Here is a 21,682-nt window from a genome sequence, read left to right on the forward strand (position 1 = left end):
GGTGGGGGTATTATGACAGCCTCTTCCCCGCCGTGATAAATTTCTACATGCTTACATTATTCCTATACTCGGTTTCATGTTTATATCAGCAAGAAATAATCACCATTTCCTTTTTGGAGGAAAAAAATGTCAAATTTCCATCAGTTCTTATTTTCATTTAGCCCTTGGATGGCCTTCCATCAGTTTGTGTTTTCCATCTTTCTGAACAGAGTAAAGAGACTCTGGAATTTCACAGCGTTATTTAATGCTCTCATATTCTATCCTGTAATTTCAGCCTTTGTCATTGTCTTCACACAAAGGAACATGGCAGACAAGCAGACATCTCGCTCTGGAAGGAACCCAAACAGTGGTGTTCATGTCTCTGCCCAAGTTAAGGTTGAAAATGAAGAAAGAAGGGTGGTTTCATTCCTAAGAGCTCCACAATTCTTTCCAACACCCACTCAGCTTTCCCACACATCAAGGTAATCTGAAAGGGAAACTGAGGGGTCAGCAAGAGTGGTTCCTTAAAGCATTTCTTTGTATATTCACACCTCACCTTTTTTCAAAACAAAAGATGCAATGATAAAAAGGTTGTCTGTATATAAAACTTTATTAACTCGGGAAGAATTTTATATGTGTTAGGGAACTTATCTGCTGATTATATCATTAGGAATTTTTCAAAGCAAAAAAAAAAAAATCCTATAATTCAAACAACCTTTTTCTAATTCACGTATTTGATTGGCTGATTTTGGCTTATGCTGGATTTTCTTAAAATAAAGGTCATTTGGGGCCTTATCTGGTGGTCCAGTGGTTGAGAATCTGCCTTCCAATGCAGGGTATGCAGGTTCAGTATCTGGTTGGGAACTAAGACCCCACATGCTGCAAGGCAACAGCCCACACACCACGACAATAAAAAGCCTGCATCTTGCAACTAAGACCTGATGCAGCCAAAAATAAATACATAAAATTTGAAAAAATTAAAAAGTCATTTTCATTATTCCAACGTAAGCTAGCAGAACAATTTGGGAACAGAACTATATTTTGACATGTCAATTTCCAGGTGCCATTTAAGAAAAAAAGAAAAACTAGAATTATTACATTCATTTAATAGGTAATCCTATCACAGTTTTTCACTTATCTTTTCCTGGTGGCTCAGATGGTAAAGAATCTGCCTGCAATGTAGAAGACCTCAGTTTGATCCCTGGGTCAGGAAGATCCCCTGGAGAAGGAAATGGCAACCCACTCCAGTGTTCTTGCCTAGGAAATGTCATGGACAGAGGAGCCTGGTGGGCTACAGTTCATGGTGTCACAAAGAGTCGGACACGACTGAGCAACTAACACAAATATTAATAGTGATCCTTTCACAATTTTTCACTGAGGTCTTAAAGACTGAAAAGTTACCAGGAATGGACAGATGTTATGATGTATTCTGGTGCATGTGGAATTCTATCAGGCACATTTGCTCAAGTTTTAGAAGACAATCTGTTTTCTAAAGAAATGGGCTCGTTTATTCAGGTGGTATCAACCTTCCCTTTCCACAATGGGATGTGCATACGACATGAAATCCCCACAGCTGGGGCGTCCAGAAGAGGGGCCCGGCACGCCTGGCGTGAAGTCCTAAGGGCGCAGGAGGACACTTAGCACAGCCCGGGCGTGACTCTCTGGCTGTGCGTCACACTGAGCCCCAAGACCATCACCTCGATGACTCTACAGAGAAGGGCTGGTACTAGGGTGCGACAGAGGGGAGCTCTCCCCATCCGATGAAGGATTAAGTCACCAGCATGCCCATGAAACCTACAACTGGTGTGTGTGAAGCTACCACTGGGTGTGTCGGTGACGACTGCACAATGTCTATTTCCCCTTTAAGGCAGGTGACCACACACCCCAGTTTGCCTGGGTAGTCCCAGTGTAGGCCAGTTTCCCTGGTGTAATTATTCATAGCACCTCCTTTCACTCTTGAAAGTGTCCTGGTTTGGATGATGAATGACAATGTGGCCTCACCTCTAGGTATGGCTCACTCAGGACACCCCCACCCACCCCAGGATCTCTCCAGAGCCTTCCCAGCAGAGTGCTTTGTTCCAGACTTTTCTACCCCTCCTCCCACCTCATTCTTTCAGGGCCAAGGATCCCAAAACATCACCCTCTGATGAAGATGCGTGCATCAGAGAATTGCCTTTTGTAGACAATCACCCTCATCTGATGGGGTCATGTAGTCCATGCCTGAACCTGTGGGACTGACACCCTGAGGGGGTGCTTTCCTGAGCTCTCCCCGAAGACCACTGAGGCAGGCACTGAGGCCGGGGGCTTACACAGTGCTGGGACGGCCCAACAGGGGGCTCTGGCCACCCCCTACCCATCTCTGCAACCGAAAAGGCATCAAGCAAAGCCAGCACCTCAGTTCTCCCCAAAGACGGTGCTGCACCAGCCCACACACACTTCCCTCTCACACAGAGCCAGCCAGGCACAGGCAGGTTTTTAGATGAATAAAAAAAATGAAATTTTATTCTAAATATAGCATGGAATGTTTTTGAAATAGGAATTCCTTCCTGACCAAAAAAGGAACAACAAAAAAACATTCCTGACACTTTTGAACATCTGAAAGGTTATCTTCTGTACAATTATATAAATATCTCCATGTCCTTATAAACATAACATTTATGGTCCTAAAAGCTTTTTGAAAAATTGATACAATTGGATTCTTTAGGTAATGATTAGCCTCCTTGGGGGGAAACAGGAAACATTCCCCAAGCAGCAGCTGGGAACAGAGAAAGGACACAACTGAGAACAAGTAGGAAGGGGCTGGGGAAGGAAGACTAGAAACATAAAACCACACCACCACCCCACCCATGGATTTTAGAGGATAAGAGGCAGCATAGACTCAATTACACAAGTGGAAAGGAGCTATTCGAAGGCAACGTGACATGACCTCATGGTCAAATTTCAAGCCAGTTCAGTGAATACTGTCACCTGGCAGCTTTGTTCTTCCAGGAACAAGGGTCTTTTCCTTGTTGCTTCTCATCAAACAAAATATTGATGGTAGAGTCAAATTAGAGAAAAGACTTCAGGGCCTGGCGACATGAATTCAGATCCCTGCTCTGGCATGCACACTGGCTGTGTAATCCTGGGTGGGATCCCTAGCCTCTCTGAGCCTGTTTCCCGCCTGCAAAATATGGACAATATTGTATCTACTTTGCTAGTTTGTTGGGAGGATTAGAGGTAAGCGATAAAAAGTGTTTATAACCCCCTCAAAAATAACTGACAATAAATAACTAAAACGTTGTGATAAGGGCTTCCCCCTTGAAACTGAGAACAGGCTCTAGTCACTTAGTCTAAGACTTGGCTAGTGTTAGCAGACTCCCACAAGCTCTGCCAATCACCACCAAGCTCGCAGTCTGCCATGGGCCCACTGCTGTCCCTCTGATTATCGTGCAACCATAAAGGCACCCAAAAGTTAGACACAGAAGTTCCCTTGGGAGTGGTGGGCACCCCTTCCTAAGGCACCAGCTCCATGTGCAGGAGTCGAAGCGTGTAGAGGGCTGGGGTGTACTCTTGAGTCTCATTGCCTCAGGGCTGCATGGCTCTGGGGAGCACAGACCTGAACCCCACAGCAGACCCTGTGAGGTGACTGTCACACCGCAGGCCATGCAACCGAAGCCCCTAAAACCCGGCAAGCAGGATCTTGAACCACGTGCCTCCCCGGGGACCCCACAGAAAGCCGAATTTCTCAAGCCTCAGGCTCTCAGACCCTCAGCCCAGCTAGGCAGCGACAGTCAGCAACTGCAGTGGATTGTGAGAGAGAAGCCAGGACTCTAGGGAGAAGCGGCTCATGGGCAACCAAGACCTCTGGTCACCGAGGAGAAGCGTGGCAGGCTCTCTGGTGGTCGTGTGGGTGAGGGGTTCAGGCAGGGGCACAGGAGTCCCTTGGAGAGCAGCAGAGGGGAGGTGAGGATGTCAGCCCTGCCCTCAGATGATGGGGTCTCACACCCCCACCATCAAGGGCAGAGGAGGAAGAGAAGGCGCCGGCAGAAAACAAGCGGGCACTTGAGGTACACGGTGGTCTCAGGTATGCGATGCATGCGGGCGCCGTCAGAAACAGCCAGGCCCCGAAGGTTTTATGAGCTCTGTGGACGGGCCCAGCCAAGATGTTGGACCCGATGAGACTGGTCGTGACACAAATGCTAAGACAGGGGGTGCGAAGAGGGCTTGTCCCTCCTCTTCTCGAGGCCACAGCAAGGTGTCTGATGAGCCCACGGGCGTGAGCGAGCACACCTCCCCCCGAGCCGGGGGCACCCGGGGAATCGTGCTCCACGGGCGCAGGGAAGGGGTGATCCAGAAATTCGCCCAGGCCTGGAGGGGCTCGGCCGCCGGCAGCTGCCGCTGCTGGCTCGAAGCCGCTGCCATGGGGGCGGGCCCGCCGGCAGCTTTCAGATGCCCTGCTCCTCGTCCCGGTCATTCAGGAGCAGAGACCACTTGTCGCCCCTGTCGTCGGCCGCGCCGCTGTGCCGGGACAGCTTGTCGGACTTGAGGGAGGACAGGGACACCTGGCTGATGTAGCTGACCTGGTCCCAGGGCGAGGCCCGCGGGGAGTCGCGCCGGCGGTCGTCCATGCCGATGTGCACGCTGACCTGGGACGCGCTCAGGGGCTTCATGCGGCCGTGCGCCTGCGCCTCGTACCGCGCCAGGTCCGGCTTCCTGTAGCTGCGGGGCGGGGATCCAAGAGCGCCTGAGCCTGGACGCACAGCACCCCGCCTCCCCTTTTAAGAAGCCCCATGCAGCCCTCTCATCAAGTCTTCTACTGACACGCAGTATCAGAGACTCATGGGTTTTAAAGGAAAGGCCACTGAACTCCTAAGGCTCACCTCTGCCTGATTTAGAAACTTCGATCCAGATGCCTGGTACATAGTGTAGTGCACACGGGCCAAGTCGCTTCAGTCGTGTCCGACTCTGCGACCCCAAGGACTGTAGCCCACCAGGCTCCTCAGTCCATGGGATTCTCCAGGCAAGAACACTGGAGAGGGTTGCCATGCCCTCCTCCCAGGGATTGAACCCGGATCTCTTATGTCTCCTGCATTGGCAGGCAGGTTCTTTACCATCAGAGCCACCTGGGAAGCCCTCTGGTACATAGTAGGCTGTTACTAACGCTTGTTAAATGAAAGCATGAATAAGCATCTCTTGTATAAAAGGGAAAATGATAACAAACAGGATTCTATGGCCATATATTTACATAAATAGCCCTCGAGCAGAATAACAGGAACAGGCCGCACGTGGTGACTGCTAAGCGGCAAACCACTGGCTCAAGGTGGAGAAATCATTACACACACACACACACATACACACACACACACACACATACACGCTCGGCCACGCGCGGGGCCTCTGGCTATGCCTGCGGCAGGTGTCCCCAGTGAGGGAGCGAGCCACACGCCCACCCCGGCCCAGGCCCGCCACGGGGACTCACCACTTGAGCTGCAGCGACGAGAGGACCACGGACACGGAGGAGGCCGCCATGGCTGCCGAGCCCATCCACGGCTGCAGCACGACGCCAATGGGTATGAACACACCTGGCCGAGGCGGGGACGACACTCAGGCCGTGGCCCAGGGCAGACAGCGAGGAGGGCCCAGCCTCGCTGCCCACCTGATGCTGTCCTCCTCCGGGCAGCTCAGAAGCCCCCCGCTGGGTGCTGGCCATGGGCCCATGGACCTGAGGCAGGCTGACTCAGAGCTGGACAGTGGGGGCACCATTGAGGGGACTGAGTCCCCCACCTGTCCAGACCTTCCGGGGACCGTCCAGAGGTGGCATCACTGGTCTGGGGGAAGCTCCAGGGGACAGGGCACCCCAGGGACCCTTGGGGGCAGCCATCCTGGGGCCCCTCGGAGGTGTGAGCATCAGGACAAGATGCTAATGACCACGGTCCCTGTCTACATGGAAGGTCCTTCCTCAAGGGCGTCAAAGCACTTGATAAAGGGTGATGCGACCAAGTCCTGGGATAGAGCCACAAGCATGGGAGAGGATGAGCTCCTGAGCCAGCTCTGGGGCAGGAAGTGCATCTACCAGAGCCAGGCTGTGGCAGACAGGCCAATTCGCTGTGTGAGGCAGTGCTGACCGCTCAGGCACAACAGGGGCACTTGCAGTGGGAAAGTCCTGTTTCAGTACAGGTCTCGGGCTTCCCTGGTGGCTCAGCGGTAAAGAACGTGCCAGCCAATGCAGGAGACATGGGCTTGATCCCTGATCTGGGAAGATCCCAATTAAAAAAAAAAAGAAAGAAAAGGGAAAAAAATAGGTCTTGGCCCACATAGACTTTTTCCTTGCAGGAGGGTCTGGAACTTTTCCCTGTCTGGTGACACAAAATTCAGTGGGAGAGGGAGAGGTTAGGAAGCAGAAAATGTCCATCGCTTTCCATGACTATTCCCAAGTCAGGGTAAAACCTGGGCAGAATTAATTCTTAAGATAAAGTTCTGAAGCATTGATCCCTGAGCCTAGCATGTAGCAGGTGCCCCATAACTGTTAAGAATGATTACTTTTCAGACTGTGTGTCTTAATAATGTTCTGGAAGAGAAGGCCATGGTAAATAGGATCAAGCACCTTGGCCAGCTTTTCAGAGTGGCCTGGAGTGAACGGAGGCCTGGTTCCTCCCTGCAGTTACTCATTCATCTGTCCTGCTCAGTCGTGTCCGACTCTTTGGGACCCCATGGACCGTAGCCCACCAGGCCCCTCTGTCCATGGGATTCTCCTGGCAAGAATACCAGAGTATTGGCTGCCATGCCCTCCCATGCCCTCTACCTTTAGATACTTACAAAGTGGAACATACGGAAATTAACTCTTTCCAGAGGCTTCTGGCAGCAGCTGGGGTTGAGGGAACAGGGTGGTGAGGGCCTACCTGCCGCAACGGGGATCCCGATCAGGTTGTAGATCAGCGCCAGCACCAGGTTGAGTCGTATTCTCCAGACGGTCCTCCTGGAGAGGTGAATGCTGGCCACCACGTCGAGCAGGTCATTCTGTGGGAGAGGACCACAGGTGAGTGGGTGTGGTGGGGGCCCCGTCACCCATGGCCCCATGGGGACGGGGAGCCGCAGCCGAGCTCACCCTGATGAGGACGACGTCGGCCGCCTCGATGGCCACGTCAGTGCCCGTGCCAATGGCAATGCCCACGTCGGCCTGCGCCAGGGCTGGGGAGTCGTTCACGCCGTCGCCCACCATGGCCACTCTCTTCCCCTCGTTCTGCAGCTCCTGGACCTTGGCCACCTTGTGAGAAGGCAGCACCTCCGCAAAGACTTTGTTGATGCCAACCTGGAAGGAAAGGGAAACAGCACTTGATAAAGAATAAGTATACAATAACAACTGGTGTTGCCAGGGGCAGCAGCAGGAGCAGAAACCCAGGAGCCGCCCCACCCCATCCCACAGCAAGCCCTGCAGATTCCGGGGCACACAGCAAATGCACCCCCAGCTCCCATCCCAATGCCACCCCCACATCCCACCCTCCCAGTGCTCCTCTCCATATGCTGACCCAGTGACCTCTCCAAAGCAGCCATCATTGGCACCTGCGGGTGGTGCCATGCTACCTGCTAGGTCCTGCAAAGGGCTCTTCTCTTTCCCCAGCCCTCCCCATTCTGACTGGGGACCACCCGTGACTCAGGCCTCCACTCCTCTGCCAGGCTGAGGGGCAGGTCAGCAGCCCCCAGCACACGGTTTACACTTGCCCCTGAGTCACCCTCGAGACAGAACTGTGAGCTCCCCAAGGGCCCTCTCAGCGTGGCTTAGTAAGCGCTTGCAAAATGCCTGAACAAGCTTTAACCAGGGAAAGTGGGTACTCTTAGAAGGATGACTAAGACAGGTGCCACCGCTCCCTCCTAAGAACCAAGTCATTTGCAAAAGCAGACAGCTTTACACACATTTCCCGAAGGGCTGGTATCTAACTGCCAGGAGTCTGCACTGGAGCCGTCCCTGCACGGTGGGCCAGGCAGGCAGGGAGCCGTGCTGCCCTTGTGGTCCAAACTCAGAGCCAAGAGCTGCGGGAGACCTGCTGGGACCCCGGAGCCAGCTGATGCAGCGTGGGAAGAGCTCAGCAGGCAAACACTCCCTTAACATAAAGGCTGCGAGAGTGTTTATCGCAGCCCTAAAGCCATGGTCTTTCTTCCTCACTGCAGAGTCTGGGAAGTAGAGAACACCGGAACTGATGCTCTGGAGCTTCAGCCGGCCGTGCGGGAATGACAGCTCCCAGGCTCCAGCGATGTGGCCTCTGGGGCAGCAGCAAGGTGGTCCCCCGTGGGCTTGGAGCAGATCGGAGCATGTGGAGAGGAAAGCCCCGGCGGAGAGAAAAGCCCAGAGCAAAGCTGACTCAGCTCCTTGCATTGATGCTGTTGTTGCTGAGTCGCTCAGTTGCGTGACCGACTCTTTTATGACCCTATGGACTGTAGCCCGCCAGCCTCCTCTGTCCATGGGATTCTCCAGGCAAGAATACTGGGGTGGGTTGCCATTTCCTTCTCCAGGGGACCTTCCCAACCCAGGGATGGAAGCTGTATCTCCTGCATTGGCAGGCCGACTCTTTACCACTGAGTCACTTTCCTCAGACTGTTTCTGCCAGCTTAAGATCGCTTGTGATTTCCGAGGTGGGAGACACGCCAGCCCCTGGCCCGCACCTGGGTGGCGATGGCCCTGGCTGTCTTGCGGTTGTCCCCGGTGATGAGCACCACGTCCACGCCCATGCTCTTCAGCGTGTGCACGGCCAGGGCGGCCTCCTGCTTGACCGAGTCCGCGATGGCGATCATGCCGCACAGCATGCCTGCAGGAGACACCACGGGTGAGTGCACGCTAGAGCCTGGGCAGCCGAGGGGCAAGGAGGACGTGGCGACGACCGGGAACAGTGTGCATAACACCATGTCACGGGCCAACACAAAACGCCAGATCATATAACAGGACACACAGTTTTGCTTTTGCTTTTTAAAATTTAACATTCCCAGATGCACAATAAGGTCTGGAAGGACTATCAGAAAATTGACAGTGGCTCTCTGGTGGGATAATGAGGGATATCCCATTTTTTCCCAAAGTCCTCGGAATTTTCCACATTTTTTCTAAGGAACATCTATTGCTTTGTGGAGTGCTTGACTCATAACTCAATAACTGTTAGCAGTAATACAACAAATGTGACAAATGCCCAAACAGCTAGAAAATCCATCCTTCCTTTCTGTTTCTTCCTACAGAAAACACTTGTGTAGAGTTTTTTTTTTTTTTTTAGCGACTCTAGAGACTGACACAGGAAGGCGTGTGAGAGCTGCAGTGTGATGGAGACTCGAGGATGAAGGTGGGTAAGAGGCATTTTTAATGAGTCAATTCCAGCTCTTAAGCTGAAGGGGTGGTGGGTTTAAAGGACTCAGAAGAAGAAGAAAATAGAACTAAAAATAACAGAGAGGAACTTTTTTTTTTAAAAGGAAGACTATTTCTGCCTGATATCTCCAGCTTCCCTTGAGAGCAGAGGGCAGGGGAGCGGGGCGGTACCGTCGATGGCCACCAGGATGGCCGTCTGGCCCTTCGTCTCGTGGTCGGTCATGGCGTCGCGGACGTCGCTGGTGACGGTCAGGCCGTTGCGCCTCATCCATTCCCGGTTTCCGATCAGCACCGAGAAGGTCTGCGTGGCCGCGTCTGCTCGAAAGAGGGTGCGATTATTCCCACAGAGCCCACGGTCACCGTGAGAAGGCACTAAAGACCACGGGATCCTTCTCGTCGCAGAATGTCCACTTGTTGGTTCTGGAAAAACCACAACCTGGAGAACACCTCTCGACACCAGCATTGAAGGACCAGGGGGGAGAAAAGGATAATGAGCATGCAGAACCGTGGTGTGAATTAAAGTGTGTGAAGGTGTTACAAACACATTAAATACTGTGCAGTGTACCCACTGGCCTTTAGAGGTGTCTGCTACTGTTTCTACAGGGATTAGAGCAGTTAATTATGTATTCAGCACCAAAAGCAAGAATTGACGAGACTCATCTCTGGCTCAGTACAGACGACACAAGGTGAACCAGCCAACCACCAGCCCATGTGCGTGAAACGCTGTGAGGCGACACCTCCTAAAAGGTCAGGTGAGCCTTGCACCTGTCACCTCTAACTCAGACGACACTGACAGGCAGGTCCCTGGAAGGCAGAGGAAAGGTCATCAGGGGCTTTAAACTGCTGGAAGGTGGGTGACAATAAAATCTAAATCAATATTTAACTAATATACTTAAGAGCGAAACTCAACCTGGGTTTTTTTGGTTGGAGGCTTTGGTTCCACTCATGTTGATGGCTGGCAAGCCACTCTTTAAATAACCAGGGCCATTATTCAAAAAGCAGCTGCCCATCCAGTGTCCATTCTTCCTTAGGCAGACCATGTCCATCCTCTGTCCCTGACTGCTGCTAGCTTTCTACATACGTCAGATCCCATCAGAGCCGACCACGAGGAGGTTTCCTGGTCAGCAAGAACAAAAGGACTCCCATCCGTCTACCCTGTAGCTGCCGAGAAGTAAGACTGGCCTGGGATAAGAAAGAGGAGACTCAAGATTAGGGGGCAGGTAAGCAAACCCCGGCTCCTTGGAAAAGACCCTGATGCTGGGAAAGATTGAGGGCAGGAGAAGAAGGGGACGACAGAGGATGAGATGGTTGGATAGCATCACCCACTCAATGGACATGAGTTTGAGCAAACTCCAGGAGATGGTGCAGGACAGGGAAGCTGGCATGCTGCAGTCCATGGGGTCGCAGAGTTGGACACGACTGAGCAACTGAATAACAACAAAAAGTGAACTCTGTGAATTTAAGTCATACGCTGCTTTCATCTGCCATTAGTATCGAGCCACATCAGAGGACACGATAGAAGCTGCAGGCTGCCCTGGGAGGCAGACGGGCAGCACACCAGCCCCGAGCCAACCCTTCCGCAGGCAGGAGCCTCGGGGTGAGCCTGGCATGGTGCCCTCTGTGGTTGTACCCAGCCCCCGGCAGACAGAGCAGTGGAGACCGAGGCCAAGGATACCTGTTTCTGCGGGGTCACTGCCGACTCTGTTCAGGTGAGCAGTCGGTGGGCCCTGTGGGCGCTCGCCCTGGGTGAGGATGCTCTCCACGCTGCTGACTTTGCAGCTGATTCCACAGCCGGGCACCGCCTGGAAGTCCGTGCAGCACCCCAGTGTCTCTGTGCCGAGTTCCTGGGGGTGCGGGGAGAGGAAGCAGAGAACAGGGGTGAGTTGAGAGGGAGGCAGGACAGGGGTGGGGTGAGGGCAGCGGGGAGAGCAGCAGCTGCTGGGAATTAAGGGAGGCACGGTGGGAGAACTTCCCGGAAAGGCAGAGAGAGGGACTCAAGCCAGCAGCTCTTTTTCTCTCATCTGACCCAGATGCTTAAAACAGCCTCAACTTTGGCCACCTGATGTGAAGAGCCGACTCACTGGAAGAGAGCCTGATGCTGGGAAAGACAGAAGGCAGGAGGAGAAGAGGACAACAGAGGAAGAGATGGTTGGATGGCATCACTGACTCAATGGACATGAGTTTGAGCAAGCTCCAGGAGTTGGTGATGGACAGGGAAGCCTGGTGTGCTGCAGTCCACGGGGTCGCAAAGAGTCGGACACGACTGAGCGACTGTACAACAAATTCTCTCCTACAGTCTGGATGCCTAGGCATCCTGGACAGGATGCGGTCCAGAAAGGAGAAAGGCCATGCATGTCAAACACTTCCAATTAAAGGTTGGGGGCAGCAGGGCTGAAGGTGCCAAAGTGGGCAAGATTTTATTTTTATGCTAAAAATAATTTCATAAAAACGACAGAATAGGTAAGTAGTAACTAACTCTTCTGAGGTAACTGCCCATGCACAGACCCTGGGGGGAAGGGGCAACATGGCAGGAGAAAGGAGGACCTGGGCTTATTCAGGTAAGAGAACAGAAGGGATGCCTGGGGTGAGCAGAATCATTCCTGAAACATCAGGAGGTGGAAAGGGGAAACAGCCACGCCCTACACAAAGGACGCAACACGACATGAGAGTTCTGGAAGACTCCCTGTCCGGGAAGAGTTGTCAGCTTTTCCTCAAGGCATCCATGCCACCCTTCGACATTTACTGGTGATTGTACCACTCAGACAGTTTATATGTTGTTTGGGGCAATTTTCCAGCACACCCCTGGGGCCTCCATGTTCAGACTGAAAACAGAGAACGCTCACCTGGCCCTTTCATCTGGAGAGATCAAGGGTGATGGCCTGTCACTAACTGTGCCAACAGCCCACAGGCCTCTGGTCACTTCTGCTGCTTCACCTCCATCCCAGGCATCCCCCGGGGAGTGGACTTCTCCTGCCCTCGCCCCAACACCCCATCCATTTTTGTGTCCTTTTGCACAAAATGCTCATAAAGGGCTGAATCCGTATGTCTGCCTTCCTCACTCGACCCTCAGCTCCCAGCAGGCAGAGTTCGAATCTTATTAATTCTTACTGTCCTGAGCGCCGAAGCTCAGGGAATGCCTAATGAATGACCCTGCACACTGACCTGCTTTCTGATCATCTGGAGACGTGACAAGGGACCTGCTGCTGTGAGCTGCACCCCCACCTGCTCCGGGGGGCCCTGCTCAGACCACACACACCAAAGCGAAAGTGTGAGTCACTCAGTCGTGTCCAACCCTTTGTGACCCCAGGGACAGTAGCCCGCCAGGCTCCTCTGTCCATGGGATTCTCCAGGCAAGACTAGTGGAGTGCGTTGCCATTCCCTTCTCCAGGGGATTTTCCCGACCCAAGAATTGAACCTAAATTTTTTTGCATCATAGGCGGATTCTTTACCATCTGAGCCAATCACTTTTAATACACACGCTAAGGCCCCCTGCCAGAAGCACCCAGCTCGGGGGGCCAGGGGCAGCGAGGAGGAAAGGCGTGTGTGGAGGAAGGCGCTGCAAGTCTTTCGGGGCAGCTGGTGGGAGTGGGGAGCCCCAGCGACGCCCAACCCACCTACCTCTTTACAGTACCTGGTGACCGCCAGGCCGAGGGGGTGCTCGCTGCTGGCCTCCGCGGTCCCCACCACAGCGAGCACCTTCCGCAGGGGCAGAGTGGCCACGTCCACGAGCAGGAGGACCCGCGAGACTTTGGGGACCCCGTGGGTAATCGTGCCGGTTTTGTCGAACATCACGGTCTTTATCTGCCAGAAACAACCACATCTCAGTGACCAAACGCAGATGGGGCTCTCAGAGCTCTCACAAGCTCAAGGCAGAACTTCACCCGACCCACCCTGAGCAGGCAACAACACTCCTGCACACCCTGTAACAGAATCCTCTACGCCCATCCCAAGGGTTAACCTCTCCTGCTGCAAAAAACTTAGCTCCCTCTCTGGCCAGTTCTCAAAAAGCTCCACAGAAGCTCTCACTCTGATGTAACGGGAGGCGGTATGGTCCCCTCCCCAGACAGTAACACCATGCAGACCTCTCCTGGTGCCACGTCAGGAGGGCGACCCTGGGGGCCTGCCCTTCTCCCTGTCCACCCTGTCTGCCGGGCCAAGCACTCTTTTTCTGGCCTGCATCAGTGCAAAAGCCCACGGAGAACAGCATTCTCCAGCTCCACGTTCAAGAAAGGAAGGGAGTGTTCCCCGGCCATAATTACAAGTAACCATGGAGCCAGCCTGAGGGCCCACGCCCCTCGGTCAGCAGCAGCCTTGAGCTGGTCTCTACGGGTCTGGGCTTGGCCATTCTCGGCTACTGCACTCAGATGGCCCGAGTCCACCATCCCCGGACCCTGGACAAGGTCGGCCCTTGCTCTGCTCAGACTGCGTCCTGCAGGCTCGGCTGTCCCCCATTTAGCAAACAACAGAATCCCCTTCTTGTTTCTGACTTCAACACCATTAATGGGTCTTCCCTCAACCATTCTGGCCGGCTTTTATTCCAGCCCCCACTAGGCCGCCAGGAGGATCTTCCCAGCCTGCGATCATGCAGGTGCTAGACCCCGCTTCACCCCGTTGTTTGGTTAAGCTCTTCAAGGCCCCTCTCTCCACCTGCTTCCTCCCTCAATAGCTTTATCTCCTGTCAGTCTCTCACTCCATGATTGTCCTCATTTATTTCTTCAGAAAATAACTGTGGGGTGATCTCCACGTGTCAGGCTCTGGGCAAGATGCTGGGGACACAATGATGGGGAAACAGTCACGGTCTCCCGTCCTCTGGAGTCTGGGACCGGGCATCGCGACCTCCCAGGTCCCTTCCATGTGCTGGTCCCACGGCCAGACACCCTTCCAGTGCTGTCAACTGGCAGGTCTCAGACCTTCCCTGACCACCTGTATCAACCCCTGTCCTATCCAACACACACAAGTCTACAGTCAGGCCCCTCATACAGTCCTCACGGCAGCTCACGCTCTACATGGCACCTGCAGTTTACCTGCCCCAGGTCTGTCTGTCTCACTAGACTATAAAGTGCTTGAGAGCTGGGGCCCGGCACGGGACCCACACACAGTAAACACTCAACAGACAGCGAAGAAATAAAGGGAGGACCGAAGGCTGGGGTTGCCGGCTGAAGGGAGATTCTTCATAGATATTGCTGCCCGCTTCTCCATCCCCAGATCCTGGGACCCTTCCCGGAGCCCAACCACCTGGCCGTGCGCCTGGCTCAGCATGTCTGAGCTGCAGGCCCCCTGGCAAGGCCCCTGCACTTTTCTGGCAGGCCCCCTGGCAAGGCCGCTGCACTTTCCTCACCTGTAAAATGGACAGAGCCAGCACCCGCCTCCGTGCTGTTGCTGAGATTATTTATACAGCATTCAGTCCTTTAACCGTGAGCTGCTGCAGTCCCTACATCAACCCCAGTGAGTCATGGCTTCTGTTTTACTTAATTAGCAGGGCTTAACGAGCCCTCGGGAGAAGGCAATAGCAACCCACTCCAGTACTCTTGCCTGGAAAATCCCATGGATGGAGGAGCCTGGTAAGGCTGTAGTCCATGGGGTCGCTAAGAGTCAGACATGACTGAGCAACTTCACTTTCACTTTCATGCATTGGAGAAGGAAATGGCAACCTACTCCAGTGTTCTTGCCTGGAGAATCCCAGGGACGGGGGAGCCTGGTGGGCTGCCGTCTACGGGGTCGCACAGAGTCGGACACGACTGAAGCGACTTAGCAGCAGCAGTAGTAGCAGCAACGAGCCTTCTTTCAGGTTTTTCTCATTTTCAAATTCAAATTTGAATACAAAATTTAAACAAGGACTGTTTTCACTAGGACTAATTTAAAAAAAAAATTGCACAGTGGACAACTACAAAATCACCCCACCCGAGACTCTGAAGGGAGCGGGGGGAGCCGACCTTGTGGGCCATCTCCAGGGGCTTGCCTCCCTTGATGAGGATGCCATTCTGGGCGGCCACGCCGGTGCCCACCATGACGGCCGTGGGCGTGGCCAGGCCCAGAGAGCAGGGGCAGGCGATGCAGAGCACCGTGATGGACGTCTGGAAGGCGAACCGCAGGACCACCTCTGCCTGGGAGATCCCCTTGCTGGGGGCCTGACGAGAGGGAAGAGACGGAGGCAGGGTGAGAGTTGGGAGGCATCACACAGAACTCTGATCACGAAAGAGCTACTCACTCTGTAATGACCTCTATGGGAACAGTATCTAAAAGAGAGTGGAATATGTGTGTGTATGTGTTACTGATGCACTTTGCTGTTCAGTAGAAGCCAGCACAACACTGTAAATCAACTATCTTCCAATAAAACTCATTAAAAAAATAAAAAAGCGCATCCCAGCGCAGTTGGGAGTTCTTAGATGGCTGGATGGTGCTGGGCTCAGGACGCGTGCTATCGCATGGGTCACATTACTGCTCCACATCCCACCTTTCCAACCTGGTCTTCAGGGAAAGGCATTATGAGAGGAGAGAATTACACAAAAATCCCCAACAGGGGAAGAACACAGACTCTAGAATTGGACCATGCGGGTCCATGTCATGGCCCTGACGGTGTGTTTCAGCTTCCTCACATACAAAATGGAGATGACAATGCCCATCTCTCAGGTTTTTGTAAGGATTAAATGAGATTATATACAGTCCATGGGGCCACAAAAGTCGGACATGACTTAGTGACTAAAACAACACCACACATAAATACATATAAATATAAATGTACATAAGACCACACCTGCCATAGGAAGAGAAGCTTCTGAGAAATTATAACAATTATATTATCATTATTATTCTATTATTATTATTATGAAAGCTTTAAAACATTATAGATTTCCAGGGAATTGACTCAAAGGTAATAAACACGTGGGAACAGATATGAGGATATTTCTCACAGTGTTTTTTCATAAAGGCAAAAAACGGAACAATCAATAGGGGATTGATTTAATTGTAGGTACAGGGTGCATAATGGAGTATTATGTGGATGTTAAAATGATGATGTACACATATACTTATTGACATGGAAAGATATCAGTAACGTTGCTGACTTAAAAAAACAAGCACAAAATGGTATGTGTTATTTAATTAGTGCAAAATTATCTGCCTATATCTCTACACAGCCCTTCAACAATCCTGCAAAGATGTTCACCAAAGTATAGGGGTTTGGAGCCATCTTTATTTTCTTCTATTTTTCACCACTGTTTCCTTCATAAATCCCAAACCAAAAAAAAAAAAGAAAAAATACAGGTCTCCTTCCCAATTACCTGGTGACACACATCGGTATGATTATCTGCAATCTAACATCTTGAGTGATCTCAGTTTATCTTTCAAAATGGCTAGTGGCAGGGGTGAACAATGGAGAGATGTTATAGTCACTTAATTACAGTCAAATGTGTATTTTCTAAATAGAGAATACAGACCACCATTTCTTCAGCTTCAATCTAGTCTTTGAAAGGTTGGATTCTAAAATAAGATACATTAATAAAGATCATTCAATTTTCACAGAAACAGTTTGATTTAGGTAGAAGGGCATGCTGTTTAACCCATCATGTGATGTTTGAGAGGTAAAGATGGGTGCTTTTTTAAAGCCAGGGATTCTTGTCAAAATCACACCTGGCATTCTGAGGGAGGTGGGGTGCACTTCTGGAGGGGAACATGAACCCTGTCCCTACAAATGATTTTCACAGTGCAGAGTAACAACAATGTCTTAAAGGAACATATAGTACCTCCGGTGCCAGCATCCTCCCTGATATCGCAAATAAAAACAAAAGAAGCGAAAGTTAAGACAGAAAGGCAGGGATCAGCAGGAAGCCACCCATTCCAAGTTGTTCAGGACTGAGTTTCCCACAGCCACGTGCCAACAAGATGCTCTCCCACAAAAGCCAGAATTTCTGGCGGTCATGTGCCATAATAACCACTGGTAAGAAGTTCTAGGAATACAGTCAGAGGCTTCTCTTATAAGTACAGAAATCTTAAATGTCAGAAAGTATCTAACTTGGACATCTTTCATTTTAAGCAAGGAAATGTGAGGGACGAAATGACATCTAAGTGAATGACGTGCACCCAAGAATATATGATATGCCTCTATAGATAAAAAAATTTTTTTAAATATTCATTCTGTACTTACAGTTTCTTATTTTATGGCTCTAAGGCAAAATATATATTAGACTGGGCTAAGTCTGAGATATTTTAAAAAATAAGGGAAAGTGTTGTTCCACTTACTGGGCAGTTATCAAATGTTACTCCCAGTGGGCCATCAGCTTTTTCTGTCTATCAAGGTTTCTCAAACTCAGCACTACTGACATTTGGGGCCAGATAATTCTTCGCTGTGGGGGCTTGTCCTGTGCACCGTTGGCTGCTCCTGGCCTCTTCCTTGCAGTCCTGGCCTCTATTTATTAAATGCCAGTAGCCCCCTACCTTAGTCATGACAACCAAAAACATCTTCAGACACTGTCAACCAAAATCACCCCCAATTGGGAATCACAAATGTACATACTCATTTCCAAACCAGAAAAAGTTTTTTTTTTCTTTGGTGATGCTACGCAGCATACAAGACCTCAGTTCCCTGACCAGGGGTCGAACCCATGCCCCCTGCAGTGGAAGCGCCGAGTCTTAACCACTGGACCACCAGGGTAGTCCTTGAAGCAGAAACTTTTTGTAATTTTTTGAAATTTAATAAAATTGTATTTCCGAAGATAGTATTCTTCCACTTTTTAAGCTCAAAAATGTATATTCCATTGTTTCATATGTAATGCTAAATAATTATCAAAAAGCTATTAGCTTTATTCGGGAAGCTATTATCGGGAAGCTGCAAGGTTAGATTTATATGGACACAGCCAGCCAAAAATATATTTTTCTTAAAAATGGTTAAAGAATATTATCATGCTATTGAAACTGCATGAAAACTCTGGGAGATGGTGAAGGACAGGGAAGCCTGGCATGCTGTAGTCCACGGGGTTGCAGAGTCAGACACGACTGAGTAACTAACAACAAAAACAATAACTAAAATCGTGACTGATGTGACCTGTCTTCTACGATGTGTGCTTCATAACCTCAAAAGTGGCCAACAGTGCAAAAATGCAAATGCTTTAAGCATTACAACTGAGAGCTGACAGTGTTTGAAATTATCAGAAAGTAAAAGATGTCTTTAGTGGATAAAAAAAACCCTGCAGGAGTTGAGTGACTGATTGATTGTCCCACCCTGGCTGAGGTTTTGCTGCCAATAAGCGAAGCAAACAAATAAGTTGTGATGGGGAATTAAAGCCCAATCAATCTAAGACATGAAAAAAACAGTATTAATGGCAATTGATTATTTAAAACACAACAACCACACGGCCCACAGCATTCAACTTACAGGAAAGTATTTCTGAACAACACCAAAATCGATAAAACCGATTACAATCCATACCACCAACGTCACAGTTGAAATGATGATGATAAATGGGACAAAATATCCACTAAACCGGTCAGCCAGTTGCTGAATGGGTGCCTAGGGAAATAAAACACCAAGATCGCGGGAAGTTACAATCTCTGAAGAAATAGACAGGCCACGGGAGGACAAGGGGCTGGGATTCCTAGCTCCCTCATCAACTACAGTTATTAGTCAATCTCTCTAAGTCCATAAAATCTGCCTGATTCCATGGGACTCTTGGAATAATTTCTAAAAGCAGGGAGCTGAAGTTATACTGCTTTTAAAATTCCTTCAGTACCTTGGACATCTGGGCCTCTTCCACTAGCTTCACAATCTGGGCCAAGGTGGTGTCATTGCCCACGTGGGTGGCGGTGATGAGCACAGAGCCATGGGCGTTCATGGACCCGGCGATTACCATGCTTCCAGGCTTCTTGGTGACGGGCATGGCCTCTCCTAGAGGTGGGGAAGAGACCAACATTACGTGAGGAGCCCGATCGGTGTCCCCAGGGCCCAGGCAGGGCGCTGACGCCCACCCAAAAGGGACCGAGTCCGCACCTGTGATGAGGGACTCGTCAGCCATGGTGTTGCCTTCTAGGACTTTCCCGTCCACGGGAAACTTGCCCCCGGGGACCACCTTGATGATGTCACCTCGTTGCACCAGCTCCATGGGCACCTGCTCCTCCCTGCAACAGAAGCCACTCAGGTTACACTCGGGGCCACGTGTGGGAGCCCGCCCCCCTGGCATGTCACCCAGGTCGGGTTCTGGACACTCCGCTGGCTTTACTCCGAGCAGAGGTCATCACTTTATCTACTGTGTACAGACTGAATCAATACTGTGTGGCTGCTTAGTGCCAGGCACTGTCCTAGTCCCTGGGGAGATGGCTGTGAGCAGGACAGCCAAGTCCCAACCCTCATGAAGTCAATTCCATGTAGTAAACAGACCAGCAAGATAGTTCCAAGACTTAAACAAGTGCTATGCTGACAGCAAGGTGACTGGAGGGCTGTTTTCAGCAGTGGGGGAGGAGGAGGGAAGAGGACAGGTTTCATTTGAAGATGACATTTCAGCTGGATGACAAGAGGACCCAACATACAAGAAAAGAAAACTCAAGGGAGAGGGACCTCCCTGGTGGTCCAGTGGCTGACTCCACCCTCCCAGTGCAGGGGGGCTGGGTTCGATCCCCGGTCAGGGAACTAGATCCCACATGCCGCAACTAAGAGTTCACATACTGCAACTTTAGATCCTGTGTACAGCAACTAAGACAAGAAAATTTAGGAGAGAAAGAGCAGCTAACACAAAGCCCTACGGAAGGATGGGAGGGGCCTTTGAGAAACAGGAAGGCTGCAGGCAGGACTGGAGGGGTTTAAGTGAAGCAGACAGAACCCGGACCATGTCGGGTCTTGTAAAGTGTGGGCTTTGGACGTGAGGTTTTTAGTGGGAAAGTGACACCCATTCACATTTTCAAGTCATGTCTCTGGCTGCTGCATAAGAATGGGCTGTAGGGGCAACAACAGAAGCTGAGAGAGGAGTCAGGCTGTGGAAGCCTCCCAAGCGAAAGATGGCCTGGGCTGAAGGTGGAGGGAAGAGAGACCCAGGAGCTTTGGGGGCACAAGATGTTAGAAAGACGTGTGGATGTGCTAAACGCCTAAGAAAAGCAAGCATGAGCTATTAGTTTCAGGTTGAGCGGCTGGGTGGATGAGAAGGTGTTTAATGAGATGGAGATGCCTATGAGAAAGCAGCTACAGAAGGAGGGGAAGAGGAGAGGAGATGAGGTCTGTGGTCTCACATGGTAAACCAGAGATGCTCGCCTGACTTCCACACAGATGTGGCCAGTCCGGAGAGTTCAGTTCAGTTCAGTCACTCAGTTGTGTCCAACTCTTTGCGACCCCATGGGCTGCAGCAGACCAGGCCTCCCTGTCCATCACCAACTCCAGGAGCTTACACAAACTCATATCCATTGAGTCAGAGAGTAGGGAGGGAGAACTGGATTTGAGCTGAGATTAGAAGTCAAACCGGGAAGCTGTCAAAATACAGACAGAATCGAAAGTCTGAAATGGTAAGAGCTTCCCCAGGAGCGTGGATGGAAGAGAGACCTCGGCCCTGGGACACCCCATCTTGAGAGGCTGAGCAGGCGGAAGGGCCCACAGGAGGGGGCACCCACCCCACGGCATTGAACATGCGGACGTTGTGAACATCAATGCCAAGTATGTGTAAAATCCATCACGTCCTACACTTGGGATTCATATTCTTCAGTGAAGGTAGGCGATAGCTTAATAAAAAAAAGAAAAAGTTTTAAAGGGACAGAAAAGGAGGGGAAATGCTGGCGAGAGGCTGACGTGAGCATTAAATGACAGCAACGGTGGGATTTGCTTCATGGACATGATTTGATGTCTCTGGCAAAAGCAATTTCAGAAACCGGTGGAGGAACCAGGAAGGCTGGAGGGGCCTGAGAGACTGCAAGATGAGGAAACCAGATAGGAGCTGAAGGCAACCTGCAGAAGAAGTTCTGCATCTCCCTGAAGTCAGAAGTGAGATCACAGGCTAAAAGGGAAAGTGGTGGGACCAAAGCGGTTTCTGGGATGCAAAGAAGGCCAAGAAATAAGCATTAAAATGAGGCTGACTGAAGATACACAGAAGCCTTTTTCTGTAAAAATGCCCATTTGATGAAATATGATTTAAGATTCAATTTGTGTGTGCATACGCTTAGTCACTCAGTCATGTCTGACTCTTGGTGACCCCATGGACTGTACCCTCCAGGCTCTTCCATCCAAGGAATTCTGCAAGAATACTGGAGCTGCTTGCCATTTCCTCCTTCAGGGGATCATCCAGGCCCAGGGATCAAACCCGCAGCTCCTGCCTTGGCAAGCAGATTCTTTACCACTGTGCCACCTGGGGAGCCCAAGAGTCAGTATACGTAACTGTAAAGAACATGGGCTCTGGAACCAACAGTGTAGGT

At 51.1% G+C, this 21,682-nt stretch overlaps 1 protein-coding gene across 6 annotated transcripts in view; it reads right to left on the bottom strand.

The window, feature by feature from the left end:
* Positions 1 to 2,466: 2,466 nt before the first annotated feature.
* ATP7B (ATPase copper transporting beta) overlaps positions 2,467 to 21,682 on the bottom strand; it is a 77,466-nt gene continuing 58,250 nt past the window's right edge. For 5 of the 6 annotated variants that reach the window (XM_065901828.1, XM_065901827.1, XM_065901829.1 and 2 more), the window contains 12 exons: positions 19,284 to 19,411; positions 19,027 to 19,181; positions 18,672 to 18,806; positions 15,235 to 15,429; positions 12,920 to 13,102; positions 10,977 to 11,145; positions 9,473 to 9,616; positions 8,617 to 8,759; positions 7,064 to 7,267; positions 6,858 to 6,975; positions 5,438 to 5,540; positions 2,467 to 4,677 (listed from right to left, as the gene is read on the bottom strand). In XM_065901828.1, coding sequence (XP_065757900.1) covers positions 4,404 to 4,677; positions 5,438 to 5,540; positions 6,858 to 6,975; positions 7,064 to 7,267; positions 8,617 to 8,759; positions 9,473 to 9,616; positions 10,977 to 11,145; positions 12,920 to 13,102; positions 15,235 to 15,429; positions 18,672 to 18,806; positions 19,027 to 19,181; positions 19,284 to 19,411 — 1,951 coding nt within the window. In that variant the 3' untranslated portion in view covers positions 2,467 to 4,403. The remainder of the gene's footprint in view (positions 4,678 to 5,437; positions 5,541 to 6,857; positions 6,976 to 7,063; positions 7,268 to 8,616; positions 8,760 to 9,472; positions 9,617 to 10,976; positions 11,146 to 12,919; positions 13,103 to 15,234; positions 15,430 to 18,671; positions 18,807 to 19,026; positions 19,182 to 19,283; positions 19,412 to 21,682) is intronic. The other variant, XM_065901826.1, reaches the window with a different exon arrangement.

Source organism: Muntiacus reevesi, chromosome 11 (assembly GCF_963930625.1).
Source record: "Muntiacus reevesi chromosome 11, mMunRee1.1, whole genome shotgun sequence".
Taxonomy (NCBI): domain Eukaryota; kingdom Metazoa; phylum Chordata; class Mammalia; order Artiodactyla; family Cervidae; genus Muntiacus; species Muntiacus reevesi.